At 41.7% G+C, this 25,469-nt stretch overlaps 1 protein-coding gene across 3 annotated transcripts in view; it reads left to right on the forward strand.

Annotated features, from left to right (window-relative positions):
• Positions 1 to 13,756, forward strand: part of tnfsf13b (TNF superfamily member 13b) — a 38,396-nt gene extending 24,640 nt beyond the window's left edge. Inside the window, exons 3-7 of one of the 3 annotated variants that reach the window (XM_048533218.2) lie at positions 4,388 to 4,444; positions 4,575 to 4,661; positions 12,293 to 12,402; positions 12,485 to 12,635; positions 12,723 to 13,756. In XM_048533218.2, coding sequence (XP_048389175.2) covers positions 4,388 to 4,444; positions 4,575 to 4,661; positions 12,293 to 12,402; positions 12,485 to 12,635; positions 12,723 to 12,835 — 518 coding nt within the window. In that variant the 3' untranslated portion in view covers positions 12,836 to 13,756. The remainder of the gene's footprint in view (positions 1 to 4,387; positions 4,445 to 4,574; positions 4,662 to 12,292; positions 12,403 to 12,484; positions 12,636 to 12,722) is intronic. The other 2 variants (XM_059646917.1, XM_048533219.2) reach the window with 2 other exon arrangements.
• The last annotated feature ends 11,713 nt before the right edge of the window (positions 13,757 to 25,469 follow it).

Genomic DNA, 25,469 nt, shown 5'->3' on the forward strand with positions numbered 1-25,469 from the left:
ATCTGCAAATATCAGTCCTTCTTCAACGTTTCAAAGTTCTTGCCTAATACCATCAAAATTGCCCTTCCTCCAGTTTAGAGCTGTAACTTGTATATCTGATCTATCTTTTTCCATCACTATTTTAAAACTAGTAAAATTATAGTCACTGGCCCCGAAGTGTTCCCCCACTGATACTTCAGTCACCTGCCTTGCCTTACTTCTCTAGTTTAGCACCTTCTCTTATAGTTACATTCATGTACTGAATCAGAGAACTTTCTTGCGCACACTTAAATTCCTCCATATCCAAGCCCTTAACAGTGTGGCAGTCTCAGTCTATGTTTGGAAAGTTAAAATCCCCTACCATAACCACCATATTACTCTCACAGATAACTGAGATCTCCTTTACAGATTTGTTTCTCAACTTCCCGCTGACTACGGGGGGTGGCGGGGGCTGGTGTCCGTTGTACAATCCGAATAAGGCAATCATCCCTGTCTTATTTCTCAGTTCCATTCAAATAACTTTGGGGGTGGCTCAGTGGTTAGAACTGCTGCCTCACAGTGCCAGGGACCCGGGTTCAATTCCAGCCTCGGGTGACTCTTTGTGTGGAGTTTGCACATTCTCTCTGTATCTGTGTGAGTTCCTGCTGGATGCTCTGGTTTCCTCTCATAGTCCAAAGATGTGCAAGTTAGGTCAATTGGCCATGCTAAATTACCCCTGGTGTCCAGGGATACATCAGTTTGGTGCATTATCCATGGGAAACAGAGTTAGGGGGTGGGTCTAGGTGGGACCACCTTCAGAGGCTTAGTGTTGACTTGCTGGGCTGAATGGCCTGTTTTCACACTATGGGGATTCTATGAATCCCAGAAATATCCTCCCTAAGTACAGTGGTAATGTTAACCCTAATCCAAAACACCACAACCCCTCTTCTCTTGCCCACACCCCACCCTCTCATTCTATCCTTCCTATAGCATCTGTATCCTGGAACATTAAGCTGCCAGTCATGTCCATCCCTGAGCCAGGCCTCTGTAATTGCGGTGATATCACTATCCCATGTTCCCACCCATGCCCTGAGCTCATCTGCCTTACCTATTAGGCCTCTTGCATTAAAATAAATGCAGTTAATTTGTCATGTAGAGCTAAATCCCTTCCAGACTCAGCCTGCACCCCCTCCCAGCCCTGGACTCCTGCCCTAACATTACCCACCCTCCAGACCTGACAATCCCTCACCCAGTCCAACTCCCTCTCCTATGCAATCTAAGGCCTCACTCACTTAATTGTCACCCTACCCAAGCACCACTTTAGCACCCGACCCATCCACTACCCTTTGTTCCAGCCACCTCCTGCCACTCACCATGACACATTAACTGGAAATCTTTAAATAACGTGAAATGCTAGAATAAATAAGAAAAGCAAAGAAACAAAGAAACCTACAGCACAGGAACAGGCCCTTTGGCCCTCCAAGCCTGCGCTGATCAAGATCCTCTGTCTAACCTGTCGTCTATTTTCTAACGGTCTGCGTCCATTTGCTCCCTGCCCATCCATGTACCTGTCCAAATATATCTTAAAAGACGCTAACGTGTCTGCGTCTACCACCTCCACTGGCAACGCATTCCAGGCACCCACCACCCTCTGTGTAAAGAACTTTCCACACATATCTCCCTTAAACTTTCCTCCTCTCACTTTGAACTCATGACCCCTAGTAATTGAGTCCCCCACTCTGGGGGGGAAAAAGCTTTTTGCTATCCACCCTGTCTATACCCCTCATGATTTTGTAGACCTCAATCAGGATCCCCCCCCACCCCCATCTCCATCTTTCTAATGAAAATAATCCTAATCTATTCAACCTCTCTTCATAGCTAGCACGCTCCATACCAGGCAACATCCTGGTGAACCTCCTCTGCACCCTCTCCAAAGCATCCACATCCTTTTGGTAATGTGGCGACCAGAACTGTACACAGCACTCCAAATTCTCGGTGGTCCTGGATATTATAAATAAATTTGAAAATCATTACACAAGGTTAATTAATCAATAATAACACTAAATGTATTAAAGGTGGAGAAGAAAATCTTGGTCATATCTAAACAATACTACAGAATTTTCATTGAATTCACATTTCAATTTAAATCCAGGTGCAGCCACCTGCTCGCAGTAGGGGGCATTCCCAAATCCTCTAGCTTCACTGCGGATATGGGTTTACCTCTCTTACACTGCGTAACAACCAAACCAACAGGCTGTGATCAAGGTATCTGAGACAAGGCAGGTTTGTATGTTTAGATGTAAAAAACACACAGAAGCAAGTGGGCATCTTTTATATGATTACCATCAGGCAGATCTATCCTGACAGTAATCACAAGTTTATACTTACGGAAGTATTATTAGCTGAAGCAGAATGTACTGTTGTGGTGCTAAGGCGCACCTCTGTGCCTGTCAGGTTGAAATGTTCAGTTTCTTAATAAACAAATCCTTAGGCTAATCAGATTTTAATTGTTTGCTTTCATCTGACACAATCAAATGAATATTTCCCAATCAGAATTTAACTTTTCTCCGAATTACATCACAGATGGATGGTGTACGGCTTTCGCTGTGTCTCAATGCACTGTTTGCTTGTGTGTTGCTGTGCATTCCATTAGGATGGAGTTTCTGGGTCAATGATGCAAATTAGAAACAGTCAGGATTCCATCAGTGATTTAAGGGACAATCCACTTTGCACTTTCTTCCGGTTTTAACTCCTCAAGCCAACATTCAATCAGAGGTAGACACTAAAATCAAATGGTTTCTGATTTTTCTTTTTCTTTTTCTTTTTTCCTTCCACAACAGCCAACAGGCACTGGGGCTTTTCTCAGAATCCCTAATATTGAACAAGCTGTGATCAGTGTAATCGGAACAGACTCAAGATCAAACCCCACTACTTGTTATCTGATTATTTATTTTGGATAATGTTACTTACCAAATTTGTTAATCTTTTAATCTACTATTAGCGCTGCTAGCTTCACAGTGCCAGGGACCCAGGTTTGATTCCAGTTTTGGATGACTGTGTGTGTTTGCACATTCTCCCTGTGTCTGTGTGGGTTTCTGCCAGGCGCTCTGGTTCCTTCCCACAGTCCAAAGATGTGAAAGGTAGGTGGATTGGCCATGCTAAATTATCCAGGGATCTGTCGATTTAAGTGGTTTAACCATGGGAAAAGTAGGGCTACAGGGTAGGAGTGAGTCGGTGTTGACTTGTTGGGCTGAATGGCCTGTCTCCACACTGAATGGATTGTATGATTCTATGAATAGCTGGTGAGGAGGTCATGACCTAGTTGTTAATTCACCATTTAGAAGGTATTTGGGTGGATGATGGCTGTATACCTGATGAACCAGCATTAGAGGAATTTGCTTAGTCATGAGTGTATGCTGTTAGAAGAAGGATTATCAAAAGTGGGAGGAGAAACATTTAAAAAAAACACGAGGGGCAATTTTATATTACACAGTGGTTTGTGTGTGGAATGAACTACCAGAGGATGTGGTGGGTGTGGATGCAGATAAAATGTTTAAAGACTTTTGGAGAAGTACATGAATAAGAAATGTTTGGAGGGTTATGAGCTAAGTGTAGGCAAGTGGGGCTAGTTTACTTTGGGATTATGGTTGGCTCAGACTAGTTAGACTGAAGGGTCTGTTTCTGCGCTGTGTGGCTCTATGACTCTATAACTGTGAGTTGATGACCTAGCCTTGTCAAGGGATGCCAGGGATGCGAAAGCAAGATAGAAACTGTTCAACACAATATGGAGCTGGAGGAACACAGCAGGCCAGGCAGCATCAGAGGAGCAAGAAAGTTGATGTTTCTGAAGAAGGGTCCTGACCCAAAAAATCAACTTTCCTACTCCTCTGATGTTGCCTGGCCTGCTGTGTTCCTCCAGCTCCACACTGTTGAACAGTTTCTGTCTTGCTTTCGCATCCCTGGCATCCCTTGATCCCACTGACACTGACAGTACCTTTTAATCCACAGATATGTTTCAATATGTGGTTTGACAATTCAATATAAACTTTCAAAGAAAGCAAGTGCTGGTATGATCATTGCATATGGAAGAACGGTAACTTTACTGAGAAAATTAAGCTGCAAGTGTATTAAGCCTATGTCCTCAGTACACAATCATTTCAAATTAATTCACAGACCGGCAAACCCTATATTCAGCACATCCTGTAGCCTCACAATGCAATCTTCTGTCAGTTTTTGCATTTTTACCTCTAAGTAGAAATGTGCCCAATCAATACAAATATTGTTTAAACAGAGTACAAATTAAGAACAAATCTACAGAGACCAATTGAGCATATTCGTTTTGATTTCCATTGCTAGGACTGTAGTCTGCTCACGTAATCGAATCATGAATGTTTGTGTATTAGTTCGATTTTTATTCCTTCTATTTTAGAGAAGCAGTCCTTTGTGCAATTCATTGCTGTACGTGACCAAAGACCACTTCTAAAAGGTAATATCATTTGAAAACAACTAATAATGATTAACATTAATATTTAATGTTATTAATAGTAAGTGGAAATGATGTAATTGTGTCCAGTTATTGTCTGCGGAATTCACCATTCATATTTGTGGATTGTTAGTGAACGATTGTCTGAAGTATATGCATGAAAGGCCACAGTCAACCTGTCGAGTGGAGCGAAGATCTGTTTCCAATGAAAACAGTAAACGTAAGTATAAATATTGAATTATATCTCATAGCTGTTTGGTTTGGAGTTTGATCTAAAAACATCTGCCTTGCACTTGCCTCTGCTGATGCACAGTGTGGTCTAGCCTAGGAAGAATTCCTGTGAAAACAAGAGTTAGAAATAGTTTGCCTTTCAGCTTGGGATTTCCTGTTCTCCTGGCTCAATGTACAGCTAGGATTTTAGAAGGAGAGGGTGTGTTTGTGAGTAATCTCTGCATTTACACATGCATACATACGCGTTCACCCCTACCTTTCTCCATACAGACCTACCTCATGACCCATGCCCTCTGACCCCTGGAAGACTAAGTGCAGCAGTCCTTTATCATGCAGGATGAAAAAAAAACTGTCCCCAAGATCATAGGTTTGTCTCTGGCACATAAGTTACATAAGCTATTCTAGCCCATCTTTCTGCTCATTTCTCACCGTGACAGGGCCATAAACACATACGTATCACATCACTTCACACACTCATATGTAACTTTGGTCAATCTGTTTGGCTCATCACTCATAGGAAGTTCAGCAGATGACATATATTCAGTCATGTCGCCTTCTCTTGTGATACAACCACATAAGACATAGGAGGAGAAATTAGCCATTCAGCCCATGATGTCTGCTCTGCCATTCAATCATGGCTGACACGGTTCTCAACCCCATTCTCCCACTTACTTCGCATAACACCTTGACAATCAAAAACCTATCTATCTCTGTCTTAAATATACTGAATGACCTGGCCTCCTCATCCTTCTGTGACAGTGAATTCCATAGATTCACCACTCTCTAGGTGAAGAAGTCCCTCCTTATCTCCGTTCTAAACAAGTCTTCTCTTTACTCCACAACTGTGCCCTCAGGTCCTCGTCTCTCCTACTATTGAAAACATCTTCTCAACATCCACTCTGTCCAAGCCATTCAGCACTCTCTACAGTGTGTGTGTCCAGCGTGTGCATTTTGGTTTTATGTGTGTCCAGAGCATGTCTAGTGAACTGTGGATTTATACTGTCCTAGCGTCCTTTTAGTTTTTAGAGCTTTGCAATTTAAAAATCACCAGAAGCAAATCTTCAGTTTTAGACAAGATTAAAAGTTGTTTTATTACAGAAATATTTCTTACAGGTTATTCAGTAAAATAAATGATTTTACTTAGAAAATAGAATAACGATACAAAGATTAAAAGTAGACGTAGACAAAAGATGCTGATAAATATGAAAATAATTTCAGTCAGTTATTATTGCTGGCTTTTTACTTGGTTGAAGATTCTCTCTCAAAGAGAGGCAGTTGAAAATTTGAAGCCAAATTCAGTAGCTGTGATGGCTTCTGTAATTGAGTAGTTGAAAGTTTCTCCCACAAGTGAACTGAGCAGAACAGATTCTGAGTGCGAGTTCAGGCTCCTATAATTTAGTTTTATCACACTGCCGGTATTGGCGCTTGGTCGCCTGGTTCAGTACAGTTGTTCTTCATTGTTTTGACTTTATCGCCTCTCCTCATTAAGAAACCTGTATCCAATGCTGACTCTCAGAGCTTTTCTCTTAGGCTATGAGAAACTATTTGAAACATAACCCTGTCTGATACACATCAAACTTAAGATGTCTACTATTTTAACATTTGATGAATTGCTATTCCATAAAGTAAAGTTAGTAATGCTGGAATTCCCTTGAGGGGTCCTGTTTCCCTTTGAAACTTTGAATTCTTATACCTTTAAGAATTAGCTGTCTTTTCCAAGGGTTGATGAAATTTTAAATGGCTTCATTTTCTGGCTGATTTTTTTTTAAATCTCAAAACTCTGATTTAATCATAAACATATCTTTTTATACACAAACACACACAGGCACAATCACAAACGCAGTCTGTTTTCCATAATAGTATATGAAGAAAGCAAGCAAACATTGGAGTTTTACTCTATCCAACAAACAAACCAAAGGCATTTCTTACTTGAACCAGACTATACTTACATGCATTTAAGGCATGCGAGGGTCCGATAACTGAACAGACCCCCATTTAACTTCAGCAGGAGTGCCTCAGGCAGTGGTCTTTCTCCACTGCACCTTGGTGACAGCTGCCCAAGTCTTGTCTTTCTTGCCAGTGACAATCACTAGGGACAGCAACATGACAACAAGTAACCATTTTTTAAGTTACTGTGTCCATTTCTTTCAAGTCAGATTAGTCGTCTTTATAAAATATATTGTATAATCACACGGTCTTGTCATCAGATTACACTATATGTGATACCACCTAACAAAGAATGACCTCTAACACATAGCTACTTTGCTGTCTACACACATGAGAAGTACCTCAATGCCCTTCATTCCACAATGGTTGCCAAATATGAAGCATGGCAATGCAATATTCTCTGAATGAGGGTATCCTTACAATGATGCACTCGATTATCAAGTGAAATGCGAAACTAAAGGGGAGGCAGAAGCATAGCGGTAATGTCACTGGATTAGTAATCCAGGTTTATTCTGGGGACATGGGTTCAAATCTGACTATAGTGGTGAAATCTAATTTCAATAAAAATCTAGAAATAAAGAGGTGGGGATCAGGTAACCATTGTTGATTGCTATTGAAATTTCTCATTCGCTAATGTCCTTCTAGGAAGGAAAGCTGATATCCTTACTTGGTCTGGCCTTCTTGTGCCACCACATCTACAGCAATGGGGTTGATACTTACCTACCATTTGAAATGGTCCCCAGCAAGCCACTCAGGTCATGGGACAATTAGGATTGTGCAATAAATGCATGTGAGCATGCTACCAGCTGATGAGATTGGTGCTGGTTCCATGGGATGAAATTATCAGATGCCCCATCACACCAGTGTGCTGGAGACCTTGATGACCCTGCAGAGCTGTAGAGATATCCTTTTTGATCTCAATTGCTGGAGGCTCTGGACTGACTGACAGATGGGATGAGAGTGCCCTCAGGACAATTCACTGACACTCTTCATCCCTCTCGGTACACCATAACAACTCCGTGATCCTGAGGAAAGGGAGCACCTTGTGAGAGATTCAAGTGCCTTGTTCCCCACTTGACTAGCCACTGATTTTTAGATGTCAAAGCAAACAAATGCAGGTTTTCATGCATATGGATTATATGATAGACCTGGCTCTCCATTGGCAGTAGGCAACATCTCCATGGAGGAAACCATGCATTCATATGGCACAGTCATGGCAGAACTTACACTTGGATGACCGAGTCCTTCATCTTTACATTACTCCACTGACACCCATTGGTGGATTTTCTCCAATGTGACTCTGCATCTCCAGCTGGCATCCCGTGACCAACCAGAGACCTCTTATCAGCCTTGGACTCAGCATTGATATGGGCATGCAAGCGTGACTGAATTGATGGAAAATGTAGGAGACAGATGATGGTGTGTTCAAAGCTGGGTCTGTGGTCCTTCCTTCCTATGGTGCTGGCCTGTGGTGTGGAGCAACAAGGGAGACATTAGCTAAAAACTCAATCAATCAGAAAGCCACAGTTTCACATGCTGGACTCCATAGCTGAACTCTACTCTGAACTGAACATTCCTTCCCTCACATTATTTAGTTAAAACTCTTCCCTAGAGGTCTAGTGATGTACTTCAACAATACTCAAATCCCTGTCTGGATTTAGTAAAAGTCATACCAATGGTGCAGCCCCTCTCTTCCTCCCATACTAACCTTTTGAGTCATGTATTCAACTCCATGATATTAATTACTCAATGCCAATTTACTCCTCCTCAGTTGTAATGCAGAGATTATTATCTTTGAGGTTTTTTTTGTTTCGAACTTAGCTGCCATACCCCCTCAGCAGAAATATTCTTGTGCCTCTCAATGTTGTTGGTGCCCATAAGCACCATGGCAACAAGGTTCTTCCCCTCCCACTCCTCTCCAGTGCTGAGAAGATGCCCATAACCTTGGTACAATGCAAGGAACATTATCTTTGGGATTCTGGCTATCAGCTAGATAGAACAGTTTACAGATCCTCCCATCCTCCCATCCTCCCTCCCTCCCAACATTTATGGCCCCCTGCACCAAAGTCCTGTAGAAATCTGCATCAGGCTTTCTCCTGGCCCTGCTCGTCCACAGAAACTGCAAGAACGTTGAACAATATAGATGAGAGCAAGGGCTGAGATTCTTCCACTGCCTCCTTTGGATCCTCTGCTTGCCTGTCTTGTCCCTTCCCTGTCTGTGACCATGAACCAACCTCAACTGCATAACTTAAGGCTGGGGTAGGGGATGGTGACTGTGTCTTGGAGGAAGGTGTCCACATAACATTATTCCTCCCTGATGTGTCACGAAACCTGGATTCCAACTCTCAGCTGAAGTTGCTGATGTGGTTGCAACCGATCACACTAGTATCCATTTACATTCATGTACTTTGGCTGCAACTCATCTGCCTTTTTTGTTTATTTAACCAGTTGGCTTTCAAGTGTAGAAATATTACTCAACTATTATACAAAAGTTGTGTAACTTAAGTAGTTATTCTATCTAACCTGTCTGGACAGCTATCAGGTTTTGCTATTTTCAACTCTTGTTCTTGGACTAACCCCATTTCCTAAAAAGAACAGAATGGCACCTCCTCCCTTTTGTACTTACTACCCTCACTTCCCAAATTCTACAGATAAACACTCATGAAACTGTACAAGTATGCTGCACAGAAATCTGACCTGCCCTATCTATTTCAGTTGTTTACTAAACCATACAAAACAAGTTCCATTGATTCACATGCGATAATAGGAACTGCAGATGCTAGAGAATTCGAGATAACAAGGTTGGAGCTGGAGGAACACAGCAGGCCAAGCAGCAGCTTAGGAGCAGGAAAGCTGATGTTTCAGGCCTAGACCTTTCCTCAGAAATGGGGGAGGGGAAGGGGGTTCTGACATAAATAGGGAGAGAGGGGGAGGCGGATCGAAGATTGATAGTGGAGAAGATAGGTGGAGAGGAGACAGACAAGTTAAAGAGGCGGAGATGGAGCCAGTAAAGGTGAGTGTAGGTGGGGAGGTAGGGAGGGGATAGATCAGTCTGGGGAGGACGGACAAGGTCAAGGGGGTGGGATGAGGTTAATATATAGGAAATAGGGGTGCAGCTTGAGGTGGGAGGAGGGGATAGGTGAGAGGAAGAACAAGTTAGGGAGGCGGAGACGAGTTGGGCTGGTTTTGGGATGCAGTGGGAGGAGGGGAGATTTTGAAGTTTGTGAAATCCACATTGATACCATTGGGCTGCTGGGTTCACATGTTCACGTTCAAATGTTTATTTAATTCCCTTTGAAAGATTCAGTAGCCTCAGCCTTAATCACATGCTGTTGTAAAGTATTCAAGCTCCGATAGCGCTCTATATGAAGGAAATTCTTCTAAACATTTCCTTCACTGCTATGTTCTTGACCAGCATTGTTTTTGGGGTTTACTTTTCTTTAAATATGGTAGCAATTATATATTTCCACTAAAGACATTTAATTCCACAAAATCATCAACTATGTTCAACTTCCATTACTGGAAAATTGTACACTTGTACAAGCCATTGAGATATGGATATAAAAGAGACCAAGAGGTTATGTGAACTAAAGTATAATTATCCACAGTTCCACAGCCACGCCAACAAAGTACTGAGATGACACATTTTCATTCATAGGACATTGGCATTGCTGGTTGGATAGCGTTTATTGCTTGTCTCTGGTTGCCTTTGAGAAGGTGATAGTGAGCTGCTTTCTTGAAATATTGCAGTCCATGTCTTTTAGGTAGGCCCACAATGCCCTTAGGGAGGGAATTCTGGGATTTTAACCCCAGTGACAGTGAAGGAACCGCGATATATTTCCAAGTCAGGATGGTGAATGGCTTGGAGGGGAACTTGCAGATGGTGGTACCCCATGTATCTTCTGTCCTTGTCCTTCTAGATGGAAGTGGTTATGGGCTTGGAAGGTGCTCTATGAGGATCATTGGTGAATTTCTGCAATGATGGTGTTTTGTTCATTTTGTTTTCTTTAAGGTTTGAAATTGAGATTGTGAATGTCATGTCCATACCAGCCTTTTCCAGCTTTAGCTTAAATCCATACTGTGCTTACCATAACAAAATATATGGGGGTACACTAAGACAAATGAGAAATATTTAGCTCAAAACAATCACTATTTAAGTGCCAACTAAATATATTGCACTTATCCAAGCGGCAACATACCTTCCCTCTTTCTTCTCTGGCACCTTCTCCTTTTCGCTTCCCTCTCTCTGTAATTGCTTAAAAGCTATTTTGTCTCTAACTTAATTCATTGCTGGCCTCAGATAATTGGCCTGAAACAACATCAGGTGAAATTTTAAAGTTTTTACTCTTTTTCAGAGTTTGGTTGACGAATTCTCAGCAAAGGGTTGGCACGGGTTTGGGCAGATACTCCACAGGAAACTGGGAAGTATGTGCAATGCTTTTAACCCAGCCACCATGTTTGCAATTAACCTGCTGGTTTCCTGAGTGGCTGCAATGATGACTTGAGTCTATTTTAGTTGAACTGTTTAAAGAGGAACTGTAAAAGTGACAGTTGAGAGATTGTGCAGATGGCAGAACAGAGGAAGCAACTGTGGTAATGGATTCTCAAATATAGCAAGGCTGCACGTTGTATCGAAGGAGCTTCCCTTCTGATGGGAAGTTAAAGGAAATATCATCTCTTCTGAGAGCAAGAAAGCAGAACTGCCGTTCACTGCAGATCTTATACTGATAGATGGAAACCTGACAGTAGTTTAATGAAGGAGAGAGATAATGGGAACTGCAGATGCTGGAGATTCCAAGATAATAAAATGTGAGGCTGGATGAACACAGCAGGCCAAGCAGCATCAAAGGACCAGGAAAGCTAACATTTTGGATCTCTGCTGCTTGGCTTGCTGTGTTCATCCACCTCTACACCGTGTTATCCAATATTGTGAGCACCTGGGTTCCAATTCTGCCACAGCAGATGAAGGAATTTGAATTCAGAAATAAATCTGGAATTAAGAGTCTAATGATCATCATGAATCCATTGCTGAATGTTAGGTTCACTAATGTTCTTTAGGGAAGGAAACTGCCACTCTTTCCTGGACTGGCCAATGTATGACTCCAGATCCACAGCAATATGGTTGATTCTTAACTGCCCTCTGCTCAACTAGAGACAGACTATAAATGCTGTCTAGCCAACAAATGAACGAATGAATGAATAAAGAAAAAAATCACCCCAACATTGTATTCCAAAGTCTATTTCAACATATCTGTCCTTATACCAATTTGCATGTGCACCCATCCCTTCCTGTCATCCAGTTGAATTGTCAGTTGCTGGTAATGTTACAAAACACATGCAGACAATACACCAGCTCAGAGACACCCATCTCAAAGGGACTACTAAGACACGCATTTGTCTTAGAGTCATATCAGATACTATTTATGCATGCACTTTTTAATCAGAATTATAGTAATCCTGATTCATTTTGCCCGCTTGCAGGTCAAGGAGTGCTAAGACCAATCACAATCTGTCTTCAATCACTCTGACAGAGTGGGTTAATGCACTGTAGAATGAACTACAAACCTGGAATCATCTTCAATTTCCTGAGTTACTTTCAATTTAAAAAGAATATGCAACTTGTTGACCTCTTAAACAATTGCCTGATGAGTTTTACTTGCAATTATATTATAGAGGAGACAACCATCCCGTGGATTCTAAGTTTGAAAAATGGAAATGCTCTTGTGAAAAAGGACAACCACATCTTGGTCAAAGAGGCTGGCTACTTTCTGGTGTACAGTCAGGCAAGTTGATGGTTTGTAATTCTGGGATTTGTGTTTGAACAATTGGCAGAATTCTTGACTTACTATGTTCTTGAATTTCAAGGTGTGGTATAAGGATAATTCATTTACAATGGGACATTTTATCCAGAGGAGAAAGGCCAATAGTGTTGGCAGTGAGCCACGAGCTGTGATCCTATTTCGGTGTATCCAAAACATGTCTGCCTGTTGCCCAAATGATTCTTGCTTTACAGCTGGTAAGGATTTAACTTAGAGCTTGCATTGGCTTGTTCATTTTCTTCTCTTTTTACACCATTTCTGACCATCTATTTCTTTTCAATCAGGCATTGCAAAACTTGAAGTGGGGGATGAACTCGAACTAATAATACCACGAATTCAAGCACAAATTGCATTAAAGGGAGATGGGACATTTTTTGGAGCAATAAAACTGCTTTAACCATTGATTTAAGACTGCAGAAGCAAATGGTATCTATTGTTTGCAAAAAAAGAGAGAACTAAGAATAGAGACCTGTCAGTATCAGCTTCCTTCCTGACTTGTGGTCAACATATGGTAAAATATTTCTGTTTCAGAATATCAAAGTGGCTCTGTACAAAAAAGTAATCAAAAGGAGCACCTCCAGTTAGAATCAGTAAAATTGTTTCCATAATTTCTTTTGCCGTGTTTGATGCCTTATGATGTTAATTATGCGAAGCCTCCATTACTGCTTCACTATTAAAATAGTTCCACATAATAAAGAAAACGATGACGACAACTAGGGTAAAATAAAATTTTTTTGTCCATAATAGAACAATATTACTTTTAATTATGGTGGTCATCAGTGATCTTCAGTATTAGTCAATGGATCTTTAAAAAGGACCAGCTCCACTTATGTTCACAAAGTGAACAACGATGCACAAACTCTTCAATACAGAGGTTTGAAAATGTGAATCAAAACCAAGAGAACTGGAGATGCTGTAAATCAGAAACGGAAACAGAAATTGCTGGAAAAGCTTAGCAGGTCTGGCAGCATCAGTGGAGATAAATCAGAGTTAACGTTTCAGGTTGAGTGACCCTTCTTCAAAATCTGCTTTTGTTTTTACTTGAAAATGCATTTGAGTTGTGACACAGAGCTGTGGCATGTCAGAACAAACAAGTATTGACTGGGACAGAAATTAAATTCAGCCCATACAGTGATTGGAATGAGGGCCAAGTGGATCTTATTGACCATGAGATCTTTGATTGGCATTGTTGACCTGGGCCAGTCAGGGAGACCTGGCTGACAGATAGAAACAGGAGATTCAAGGAGTCTCCTCATTGTCTGGAGTGGCTCTGGGCTGGCTGGACAGAGACCATGGACTGTGCATGTGTAAACAGAGGGTGACTTGGTGACAGGATATCAGCCTCATGCAATTATTTCAATCCATAACCTCAGTTCCTGATCTAAAGATATTGTGGAGGAGATTGGATTCTTAATGAAAACAGAAGATATGAGAGAAGCTCAGCAAGACTGGCAGTATCTCTGAAGAGAGAAACAATTAACTTTTCAAGCCCAGTGCGACTCCTCTTTGGAACTGAAGAATCATGCTGGACTCAAAACATTAACTTTGCTTCTCCATCCAGAAATGCTGCCAGACCTGCTGAGTTTCTCCAGCACTCTCTTTAACTTTCAATTTCCAGCATCTGCTTCTATATGTGTTCCTCACGGTATTTGGCAATGACAAAGCCCTGGAAGTAGACAGTATGCTTTCCCTCTCTCAGCAAGGGACATACAGAGCAAATGAACCACCAACGGGTGAATTTGAAATAGTAAATAATTTCGTAGAAAGTCAAAATTTTCTAAAATTAGTAGATATTTTTGGTCGTGAAAATGTTTTTCACAATGATAAATGATTTTTTTGTTTTGGAAAGGATATAAGAGAAATATTGTTCAATATGTGTACTTAATTTCACCAGGTCATGTGATAGTTATGCATGCTGTAAATATGTGATTTTCATTAATTATTTCAGGTGTTGTATCTCATAAAATTAATTCATCAAAATAGTGAAATTTATTTACAGAATTCTGAATTAGAATAAATTCCACAGTTCTCAATTGTTCTAATTGGATTTTATAATGTAACTAGAACTATGTTTAAGGATGCCTTAGAGATGAATGCAAAAGGTATATTAAGAAAATTATAGTTATTGCCCATCTCTAATTGCCCTTGAATTTGAGCTTTTTGCCCTACATTTACTCTGTTTTTAAAGGTTTTTAAAGCTGGTCTGAAAGTGATGAGCAGCATAACTCTGATTCAATCAGCTGGAGTGTCAAATCACTCCAGCGCCTTCAGCAAGCAATGCTCAGCCCCAACATAGTAATATTCGCGAGAATCTCCCCCTAGACGGTGTTCACTCCCCTCCAACACCACAGAATTATTCTCACCCCCGAACCTTCCGACTCACCTGCAGAAACCTGGTACCTGTCCAGACAACTTTGAGATAATCTGTATTGCCAGGGAGGTGGAGATGGAGAGTGGGGTGGTGGGAGTGATGGAGGAAGGAGAACACTATTGAGAAGATTGAACAAGGGGGTAATCAATGTCAGAGAATGATGGTTTGATCACTTATAGGTCTGACCGCTGTCAGAGGTTAGGGGTTAATCACTGTTGGCAGGAATGAGTTAGCTATCACTATCAGGGCAGGAGTTACGTGGATCTTCACACAAAAAGAGTTGCTGGTCACTGGGTAATTACTAATTATTCATAATTACATGAACACTTGCAGTCTTAAGATGTTTAAAGTTAAAAGATTACTTAATTAACTGCCTTAAAATGAAAATGGGTCTTGGTTTGACTTCCTGATTATCGTACATGGATTGCCTAAGACGACACAGTTGGATTTTATATACACTTCAGAATTCTGAGGTGGAACTGCCAGTGAGAAGTGTGGAGATCAGTGCTAACGCAAGAACATAAGAGAACGGTGGTTATCTGAAGTGATCATGTCTTCCTCAGATGATTCAGGCCATCATACCATGTGAGTTTGGTGTGTGACTAGGAGGGGAGGTTGCGCCAACTGTATGTTCTTCAGGCACCTAGGATTGTCCAAAGAGGCTTGGCAAGATGTTGCAGTAAATTTCATATAACACACACTATTCTGGCGGGGGTACATGAGGTACCAATCAACCAGCTACATTAAATTGGAGCAAACTTCTCAGTGTTGTTCAAACATTAGACCTTTCCGTTCTTCAGTTCATAATGCACATTTGAAGAAAACTGTTCCCATAAAGTAGTAGATGGAGGACATTAGGGAAGTATATGTGAGGCATAAATTTGCTTGGTGTACGAGTATTAATCAACAATTAGCTCAGTGTTGCATGTTCTTCTTCAAGACAAAAACTTGTCTGCTCAAACCCCATCCTGAGCCAAAGCACATTTTCTAATCTAGAATCCGTACAGTGTGGAAGCAGGCCATTCGGCCTGTCAAGCCCACACCAACCTGCTGAAGAACATCCCACTCAGGCCTACATCCCCACCCTATTCCTGTAACCCTCTAATTCCCAGGTCTAATCCACCTAACCTGAATATCGTTGAACAGTGGGAGGAAACCACAGCACCCGAAGGAAACACACGCAGACATGGGGAGAATGTACAAACTCTAATCAGGCTATTACCTGAGGGTGGAATCAAACCGGGTCTCGTGCTTGAGGCAGCAGTGCTAACCACTGAGCAACCGTGCTGTCCTCATCTTAGACTTTAGTGCAATCCTAAATAAATGCTGCATTGTTATAGGTGTAGTTCATCATTAAACTGATGCACTGTTTGTCTGTTCAATTTACTATTACATGATGCCGGGGTGATATTCAAAGTTGAAGCAGGAAATATACCTGATATGTGGTCTAATATTTTGCTGAAGCAATTACCCTGACACAACAATGTGATTGCTTTACTCTGTGTCAGCAGAACATGTTTAACAAATCAAGCAGAGTGCCTATCAATCAATCTTCAGGTACACATAATCAAACTGAGAACATTGAACATTACAATGATTACATTGCTATTTGTGAATGATTGTAGTGTGTAAATTGACTTCGTCATTTCCAAATTACCAAAGAAAGACATCTTGTAGCCTGAAATGCCATGTTGCTGGGTGCAAGTTTTTCTTGCATTTAACAATCAAAAGCTGATTTATGTAATAGTCTTCAAAAGCTTCTGTGGTTGCTGAGGGTGACAGGGGTAACCTATTCCAGTCAAGATGTAGAATTTAAATGCCAATATGCTTTAGCATAGACTAATAGGCAGATTGCAAATAAAAATTTGGCAACATGAATTGAAGATGGTGATGCACATAAAGCCAAGTGGAGGTGCCGGTGTTGGAGTGGGGTGGACAAAGTCAGAAGTCACGTGACTCCATGTTATAGCCTCTTATTAATATGCAATAAAGTATTTCTTAATCACTACAAGATACTCTTCTAGTTAGACCATGAAGTAGTTTTCCTCAATAATATTCAACCAACCAGATCGAAGAAAGATGACTGGCCTCGAAATGTTAACTCTGCTTTCTCTCCACAGATGCTGCCAGACCTGTTGAGTTTCTCTGTTGACAAAATTCTGTTTTTGTTTAAGATTTCCAGTACCTGCAGTTCTGTGTTTTATTTTGGTTCACCTGCAATCATATCTTACAGTCAGCATGGAATGTGTCCAGGTTAACGTCAGCAAAGAATGATATACTGTATCTTGGTAAGGCAGTAAGAAACCTATTTACATAAATCCTGAGAGCCCATTGTGTATGAGTTGTTGTAAACAGAGTGTCTTGTGTTGCAATCAGTCTGAGTCACAATTTAAACAAAATGCCTGTATGTGTTTGTGTATATCCTTTTTGAGTTGAAATTCCATTTTACAAAATATCAATATGAGCCCAGCAATGATGTCTGTGTTCAGAATTTGACTTCCTTTTTGCTGATGCCCTCTGCATCCATGTTTGTACCATTTACTCCACGCGCTGATCGACATCATAACTGGCTGCATTTACTTACAAACAGAAACATCAGAGACATTAAAATACCTTATTAATGTCAATAAGGCATAGTGTGCTTAACTGAAGCTCAACCTTCTGCTTCACAAATAAGTGCTGTCACGGTTCAATGGCTAGCACAGTAACCAAGAAACAGGAGTAGGACATTCAATCCTCTACCAATGTGTTCTTATGGTGGTCTGACAAGAGCTTTACACGACTCTAGTATAATTTCTCTGTTTTCTTCTACCTCTGTTGTGGTGAAGTCAATTATTCTAAAACCTGATTGTTTGGAAAAAAGAAACTAGCAATATCTTGTTATCTAGTCTTATCTTCTGAGGGGCAAGCAATGGCCTGGTGGTATTATCACTGCACCGTTAACCCAGAGACTCAGATCATGTTGTGAGGCCTCAGGTTAGAATCCAGCCACGGCATATGGTGGATAACACGGTGTGAAGCTGGATGAACACAGCAGGCCAAGCAACATCAGAAGAACAGGACAGTTGACATTTTGGGTCGAGACCCTTCTTCAGAAAAATCTCAGATTTTCCAGCATCGGCAGTTCCTACTATCTCACGGCATATGGTGGAATTTGAATTCAGTAAATATCTGTAATTTAAGATTCCCTTGTTGATTGTCAGGAAATAGCCATCTGGTTTACTAATGTCCTTTAGGGAAGGAAACTGCCATCCTTACCTGGTCTGGCCTAGATGCGTCTCCAAACCCACAGCAATGTGGTTGACTCTTAATTGCCCTCCAGGCAATTAGGGATGGACAGTAGATGCTGCCTGGTCAGCGATGTCCTCATCCTGTGAAAGAATAAAAAAGACAAAAAAAAAACTTACCTACTGTGCTGCCCTGCTTCTTCAGTATTAAGAGATATCTAACAATGCTTTGATTGGCTATGTCCACTAGTGTTAACTTTCTATCAAAGTCAGAAATGCTTTAAATCAGAGGTTTACAAACCGTGTGCCATGTGTCCAGTTCTGGTTGCCCAGTTATAAGAAGGATATTTATTATGCTAGAGATGGTTCAGAAGAGTTTTACCAGGATGTTGCCAGATATGAAAGGTTTGAGTTATAGAGAAAGGCTGCAATAGGCTGAGGCTTTTGTCACTGGAACATAGGAGGTTGAGAGGTGACCTTATAAATGTTTATAAAATCATGAGGGGTATAGATAGGTTTATTAGTAGGTGTCTTTTCCTTAGGATGGGGGATTTAAAGACTAGGGGGCGCATTTTAAGGTGAGAAGACAGAGACTATAAGAAGACACTAGAAGCAATTTTTTTTTTCAAACACAGATGGTGGTTCGCGTGTGGAATGAACTTCCTGAGGAAGCGGTAGATGTGGGCACAGTTACAATGTTTAGAAGACATTAGGATAGATACATGAATAGGAAAGGTTTGGAAGGATATGGACCAGGAGCAGGCAAGTGGGACTAGTTTAAATTGGGATTATGCTTGGCATGGACTGATGAGACCAAAGGGTCTGTTTCAGTGCTGTATGACTCTGTGACTTGGTGACAGATGAGTAGTGTGCCATGTAATTCTCAGGAAGAAGGACTGCTTTGTGTAGACTTCAAATACGGCGCATGCACGGAACTGTGATCATTGTGCAGCCTGCTTGTGCATGCTGAGGACCAAACATTTAGTATGAACACAGGTAATGATCACGGGTTACGTTTGCGAGATGAGGAGGAGTTGCATACATGCAGTAAAGAGACACAAATGAATCAGATGTTCAACACACATGCCTGCCTGGCCCAATTTCCACCTTAGCAGGGATTTTTAAAGTGAATTTTTTATGAATTTTTTTTCGTTGTGCCGCTGATCTAAGTCTTAGAATAGATGTTAAGGAGAAACTGATAAGTTTCTTGTCAAAAAGGTGATTCCTCTTCTAATTCTGTCGATTAAAACTTCTGAACTCAAAGGAAAGCAGCAAGAACTGTTTAGATACAGTACTGCTGGAACTGTCTAGTCTGTGTTTTTGTGTACATGAGATCCCACTTGCCTCTTACGTGAATAAGGGCAGAGAGAAATTGTCAAACATTGCAAAGGTACCAAGTAGGTTAAGACCTCATTTACAGCCACAACATCCTTCTCTTGCAAATGAACACATTCAGTAATTTCAAGAACATTAGAGAACAAATTTCAAACCCTCTCAATGTCTGATGGAGTATTGGACAAAGCTCAAGAAGCTGTGTTCCCAGTGGCTGAGCTTATAACAAAATCAAAGAGACCCTATAACATTTGACAAAACCTTAATCATGCCCGCAAGTGAAAATATTCATAGAAGCAATGTGCTGCAAGAGTGATTGACAAAATTCTACACTCTGATGACACAGCGACATGATGACATGCCAGGTGATATCAAGGAGATGCTGCAAAATAGTTAGCGCATACTGGTAAGTTGGTTTTGCAGATTTACAAGTCCTGCGATATAAACAGACACTGCCAGCGCCTGGCCAACATTCGGTATGTTGATGGAACTCTATTCAGGAGATTTTTTTTTTTCTTTTGTCAGGCGCTACCCAAATCTCGTGAAGAAACATTAGTTAACAGTTGCCTACTTGAAAGAAAACAAACTGATGGGCCATGGGTTGGAGCACTTGCACTGTCAGAGCAGCCTCAATGTCCAGCAGGCCAAATGATTCGGTGGCTCAGTGGTTAACAACACTGCCTCACAGTACAGGGACCCAGTTTCGATTCCAGCCTCGAGTGACTGTCTGTGTGGAATTTACACATTCTGCCAGTGTCTGTGCTGATTCCCTCCTGGTGCTCCGTTTCCATCCCACAGTCCAAAGATGTGTGGCTTAGGTGGTACGGCTATGCTAAATTGCCCACAGAGTCGAGGGATGTGCAGGCTAGATAGATTAGCCATGGGAAATTTAGTGTTATGGGGGGTCAGTGTGTACTTGATGGGCTGAATGGCCTGCTGTAGGAATTCAATGATTATGTCCTCCACTGTGAAGCTGTTGTAGCCAAAAAGAATCCGACCAGAGTTAGCCCACTGTCCGAGCAAGCTGTGAAAATGAAGAATTACATAAAGTCACAGACATTGAAATCCTATCTGTTCACTACTTCATGTGCAGAGAAGGGGGCTGAGCATCAGAGTTCAGTGTGACACAGCAAGGTGCAATGGTTATCATAGGGGAAGGTCATTTCCTATGTGCGTGATCATCATAGAGAACTGACAGAGTTTTCAACAGTGCATGAACTTCCTTTTGAAGAGCAAAAATCTGATGATTGCTAGTGGGCGAAGATGGCATCTTTCACAGACATTTTCAGCTATCTGAATGAGCTCAGTGCTAAATTGCTGGTTCAGAACAAGAAAACACTGACATTGCATGGCATGTTTATGACTTTAACTTTCCACCATCCTTTGTACTCATGTTTCATACTATAATCCTGACTCTACCCTGATAAGTTGTAAGAAAACGTCAATATGTTGAAATGCGACATGAGCTTTGAATGCACTGATGGCCCAAAAGATCATGACTCAGTGTTTTTTTTTCTTTGACTGGCATCCGATCAGAACCAGGAAGATGATAAATTAAGTATAACAAGGAACTATTTAGATTTTTAACATGGAATGGCGCTGTGGGTTATACTTTGGTGCTCCCATTCCCATCAGCTAGCTCCTCACCAAAGACATCCTTTCCTCAGCAACAATTTGTTTGACTGCTGTTCCTCAGTGTCGGACCTGCCGGCAGCCATCCCTGCAAGGGATGCTTCTGAGGATTGGTCATTGGACCCAAAACGTTAACTCTGATCTTTTCTTCACAGATGCTACCAGACCTATTGAGCTTTTCCAGAAACTTCTGATTTTATCCCCGAGGAATGTTCAGATCCCACACTCAGTGCTCTCCATTGACACTGCCACCTGTTGCTGGAGGTCCTGCTACAATGTTGTTGAATCAGGAATGCAGTATTTGAATAGTAAATTAAATTAATAGCTGTAAGTCACAGCCAGAAACCACAGTAACCAAATTATGGTAGATCGTTTTGCTTTAAATGGGGTAAAGCACTGAGGAAAAATAAATCAAATCTGTCAGATCAGGTTGGATCTTTGGAAACGAGCAACCTTGAATTCTCTGACTTCGTACATCTTGCTGACACAATGCAATGGGCAATAGTTTCACAACACCAGCAGCTATGTGTTTTTCTTTCACAACCTTTTTTTATGAAGTGAATAGGAGAAAATGCCTGGTGTTTCTGCCGTGGTTTAGTTATTACACAAAGCTCGGAGTTCTGCAGAAGCATTAAATGAAATGAAAGCTGGTTGACGTTTCTCTGGAATAGGTTTTGCTTACATGTGATCCTAATATTATGTCTTGCTTGCAGGTACCACAGTTGGGCATTCAGGTGCAGTCTGAGGATCCATTGGTCTCTGCACCCAGATTCTGAAATGTGATTCTCTGGGGCAGGACGTGTTGAGCCCATTAGTGGAACTATCTCCAGTTGTTACAATTAACCATAGGCTCGTTGGAAGGATTTACTAATTGACAACCAGCTATTTTGGCCCAGATTCAAACACACTTCCCATTGGCTGGATTGGGAGTGGAATCTGGACGCTCTGGTTCAGAGGTAGGGATGCGATCCAGAGCAACATAAGGTTTTCTGCTTTGTGCTGTCTCAAAGTCAAAACCTATCTTTGTTAGTGTAAACTCAATATTCTGGGGTGTACTACTACTTGTTCTGAAACAACGCGCCATAGATGAGCAGATCATTCTCACCGCAATTAAATGTAGAAACTAATAGATGGAAAATGTAGATGGTTGCACCCCAAGTGGCTGTGGCCTGAATACAGTATGCTGATGTTATGTGTAAATGTAAACGCTAGAATCGGCAGTGCAAACATGGATATTTTCTCCATGCAGTTTAACAAATAGCCATTTGTCTCCCTTTGCATTTGAATGTGCCACTTGTCACATTCCCTCGTTCATTTTGTTAATATTGGAATTAATCTATTTTAGATCAAGTATTCGATTCTGGGTTAGCTGGTCGTAGGCTACTGTCAAAACGGTAGAAGCTACAGCGAAAGTGCCACCCAACTGAAGCACCTCGTAGACCAAGTGCAAACGGCATCAGGAATGTTTTAAAAAAAAACCTGAGCAGCCCACCTCAGAAAGCGGTACTGCCTCATAGGGATAATAAAGTGTGAAGCTGGATGAACACAGCAGGCCAAGCAGCATCTCAGGAGCACAAAAGCTAACGTTTCGGGCCTAGACCCTCCGATGAAGGGTCTAGGCCTGAAATGTCAGCTTTTGTGCTCCTGAGATGCTGCTTGGCCTGCTGTGTTCATCCAGCCTCACATTTTATTATCTTGGAATTCTCCAGCATCTGCAGTTCCCATTTATCTCTGCCTCATAGAGAGCTGGGTTTATACATTCAGTATTTGACGATTTAATCACCTCACAACCCACAGCTCCAACGCGAAAGTAACCCTCAATCCTGAGGGATTGCCTGAGAAGAAAAATCTGCAGATGTATAAATAAACATTAAAAGCTGACTATTTGTGTGCATCTGTTCAGAATCATTGATATTGTAAGTTGATTAGATGTAGCAGAGTTCAAGAGGCTTCAGGAGTGCAATTGTTAAAGCCATTGTGTTAACTACCATGAGATGGGGGTCTTGTTGTGCAGCTGTAATGTTCCCACCTCTGGGCCAGAAGGTCCAGATTCAAGTCCCACCTGCTTCAAAAATTTGCATTAATATCACTGAACACATTGATGAAATATATCTTTTGCTGCGAGATAGCGTTAAATTACAGTTTCTGGAGTCAGAAAATCTGTGCACCACCAGCAGATGGTGCTCAACTACAATTGTTAAGGTTATGAGGACGCTGGAATAACGTGCTGAACTGTGTTTTCATTTTGAGTTATTGTTTCATCAAATTCAGCCTAGTCCACTGTGGCACACAACCACTTTTCACACACAGTATTTCTCCCTTCACCTCATTAGTCATGCATCCACACACTACAACATCTTTTATGTTTGCTGGGACCTTCCAGTATACGCATACTTTCGGCTCTATATTTGAGGCCCGGCTGCACAGCGCTTCAAGAGCGCCAAGACTCAGTCCTTCAACCAGTTGTACTTAAACACAGCCTAGGATGCACAAAGCTGGCATTCCACCTCACCAGCAGGGATCTTGGAGTGTTGGCACTGTGTTTCATTCTGATGAATGCCAAGAGAGGCCACACCACCAGGCGCAGGTGAGCCTGGACTGAGAGAGCAACCAGGTCAGTGCTGTGACTCAGGGAAAATGTAATACCCGGCACCTGCACTCCACAGGGTTAAGAGCCACCATCTTTCCTCGGCTCCCACAAGCTTAAATGCCAACCACTCCCTGTAACTCTGCCACTACACCACTGCACCCTCAGCAATGCTGATAGACACAACTCTCACTACTCTCTCTCCATCGGGGTCAGTACTGGGACCTCTGCTTTTTGTGATATATATACGAATGACTTAGATGAAAATGTAGATGGATGGATTAGTAAATTTGCAGATGATGCAAAGATCAATGGAGTTGTAGGTAGTGTTGAAGGTTGTCAAAGGATACAGCGAGGTATAGATCAGTTGCAGATATGGGGTAGAGAAATAGTAAATAGAGTTTAAACCAGGTAGGTGTGAGGTGTAGCACTTTGGGAGTTTGTGTTCAGGAAAAATATACAGTTAATGGCAGTATTCTGAACAGCATTGATGTACAGAAGGATCTTGAGGTTTCAACTACATAGTTCACTGAAAGTGGCCATGCAAGTAGACAGGGTGGTAAAGAAGGTGTATGACATGCTTGCTTTTATTAGTCAGGGAATTGAGTACAAGGGTCAGGATGTCATGTTGCAGCTTTATAAGACTTTGGTTAGGTCACACGTGTGTTCAATTCTGATCGCCACATTACAGGAAAGATGTGGAGGCTTTGGAGAGGGTGCAGAAGAGGTTTATCAAGATGCTGCCTGGATTAGTGGGTATAAACTGTAAGCAAAGGCTAGAAAAACTCGGGTTGTTTTCTCTTGAGCAGTGGATGCTGAGCAGAGACTTGGTAGAAGCTTATAAAAGTGTGAGATGTATCGATAGGGTTGACAGTCAGAACCTTTTTTCCTGGATTGAAATGTCTGATATGAGGTAGTTTGCATTTAAGCTGAGAGGGCAAAGTTCAAAGGAGACATGAGGGCCAAGTTTTTTACACAGAGCATAGTAGGTGGAACACACTGCCAGGGGTGGTGGAGGCAGGTACGATAGGGGCATTTAAGGGATTTTAGATAAGAACATGAATATGCAAGGAATGGAGGGATATGGACCAAGGGCATGCAGAAAGGATTAGTTTACTTTGATGCCATGTTCGGCACAACATCGTGAGCCGAAGGGCAAGTTCATGTGTTGTACTGTTCTTTGTTCTGTTTTCTACTGCATACATCATGTTCACACAACTCAGCCTGTTGTGTATGTGTCCATGTGCTTTTGTGTGTGTGTGTGTGTGTGTGTGTGTGTGTGTGTGTGTGTGTGTGTGTGTGTGTGTGTGAGAGAGAGAGAGAGAGAGAGAGAGAGAGTTATTGTATCTGTATGTTAGAGACAGAGACATTTTTATAAGATTCTCAGATTGGCCAGTAAAGAGCATGATTGCACCAATTAGTATGGGCAAGCAAGCTTCATTTCGCTGTGCTACTCTCCCATTACTACCAAAGCTAGCTCATTGAACCCACAGAGCAAACACTGACAATGATTCCACCTGCATCCTTCAGTAGCTACAGACATTAACCTCAGTGGTTACTCTTCCTAGATCAGATTTGGGAGCACAATCTGGTGAGCATATCACTGACACATCTTGGCACTTAATCGAGGAAGCAACTCTCATTGCACTGCCAGAGAGCAGACACTTGTTCAGCTCCACAACAAAGACAATCCTCTGGTCTTGGCCATGAATGACTGTCAAAAAGCATAGACAGGCCCAAGAACAACAGGCAGGTTTCTCGCAGACAGTCAGTAAACAAGTTTAATGGATGGAAGAATTCATCAGCATTTATCAGTAGCATGCTGGCTCTGGAATGCAAGCCTCTGACAGTCTCTATGAATGAGTTGGTGACTGCCATTGGT

Source organism: Stegostoma tigrinum, chromosome 6 (assembly GCF_030684315.1).
Source record: "Stegostoma tigrinum isolate sSteTig4 chromosome 6, sSteTig4.hap1, whole genome shotgun sequence".
In the NCBI taxonomy this organism is placed as follows: domain Eukaryota; kingdom Metazoa; phylum Chordata; class Chondrichthyes; order Orectolobiformes; family Stegostomatidae; genus Stegostoma; species Stegostoma tigrinum.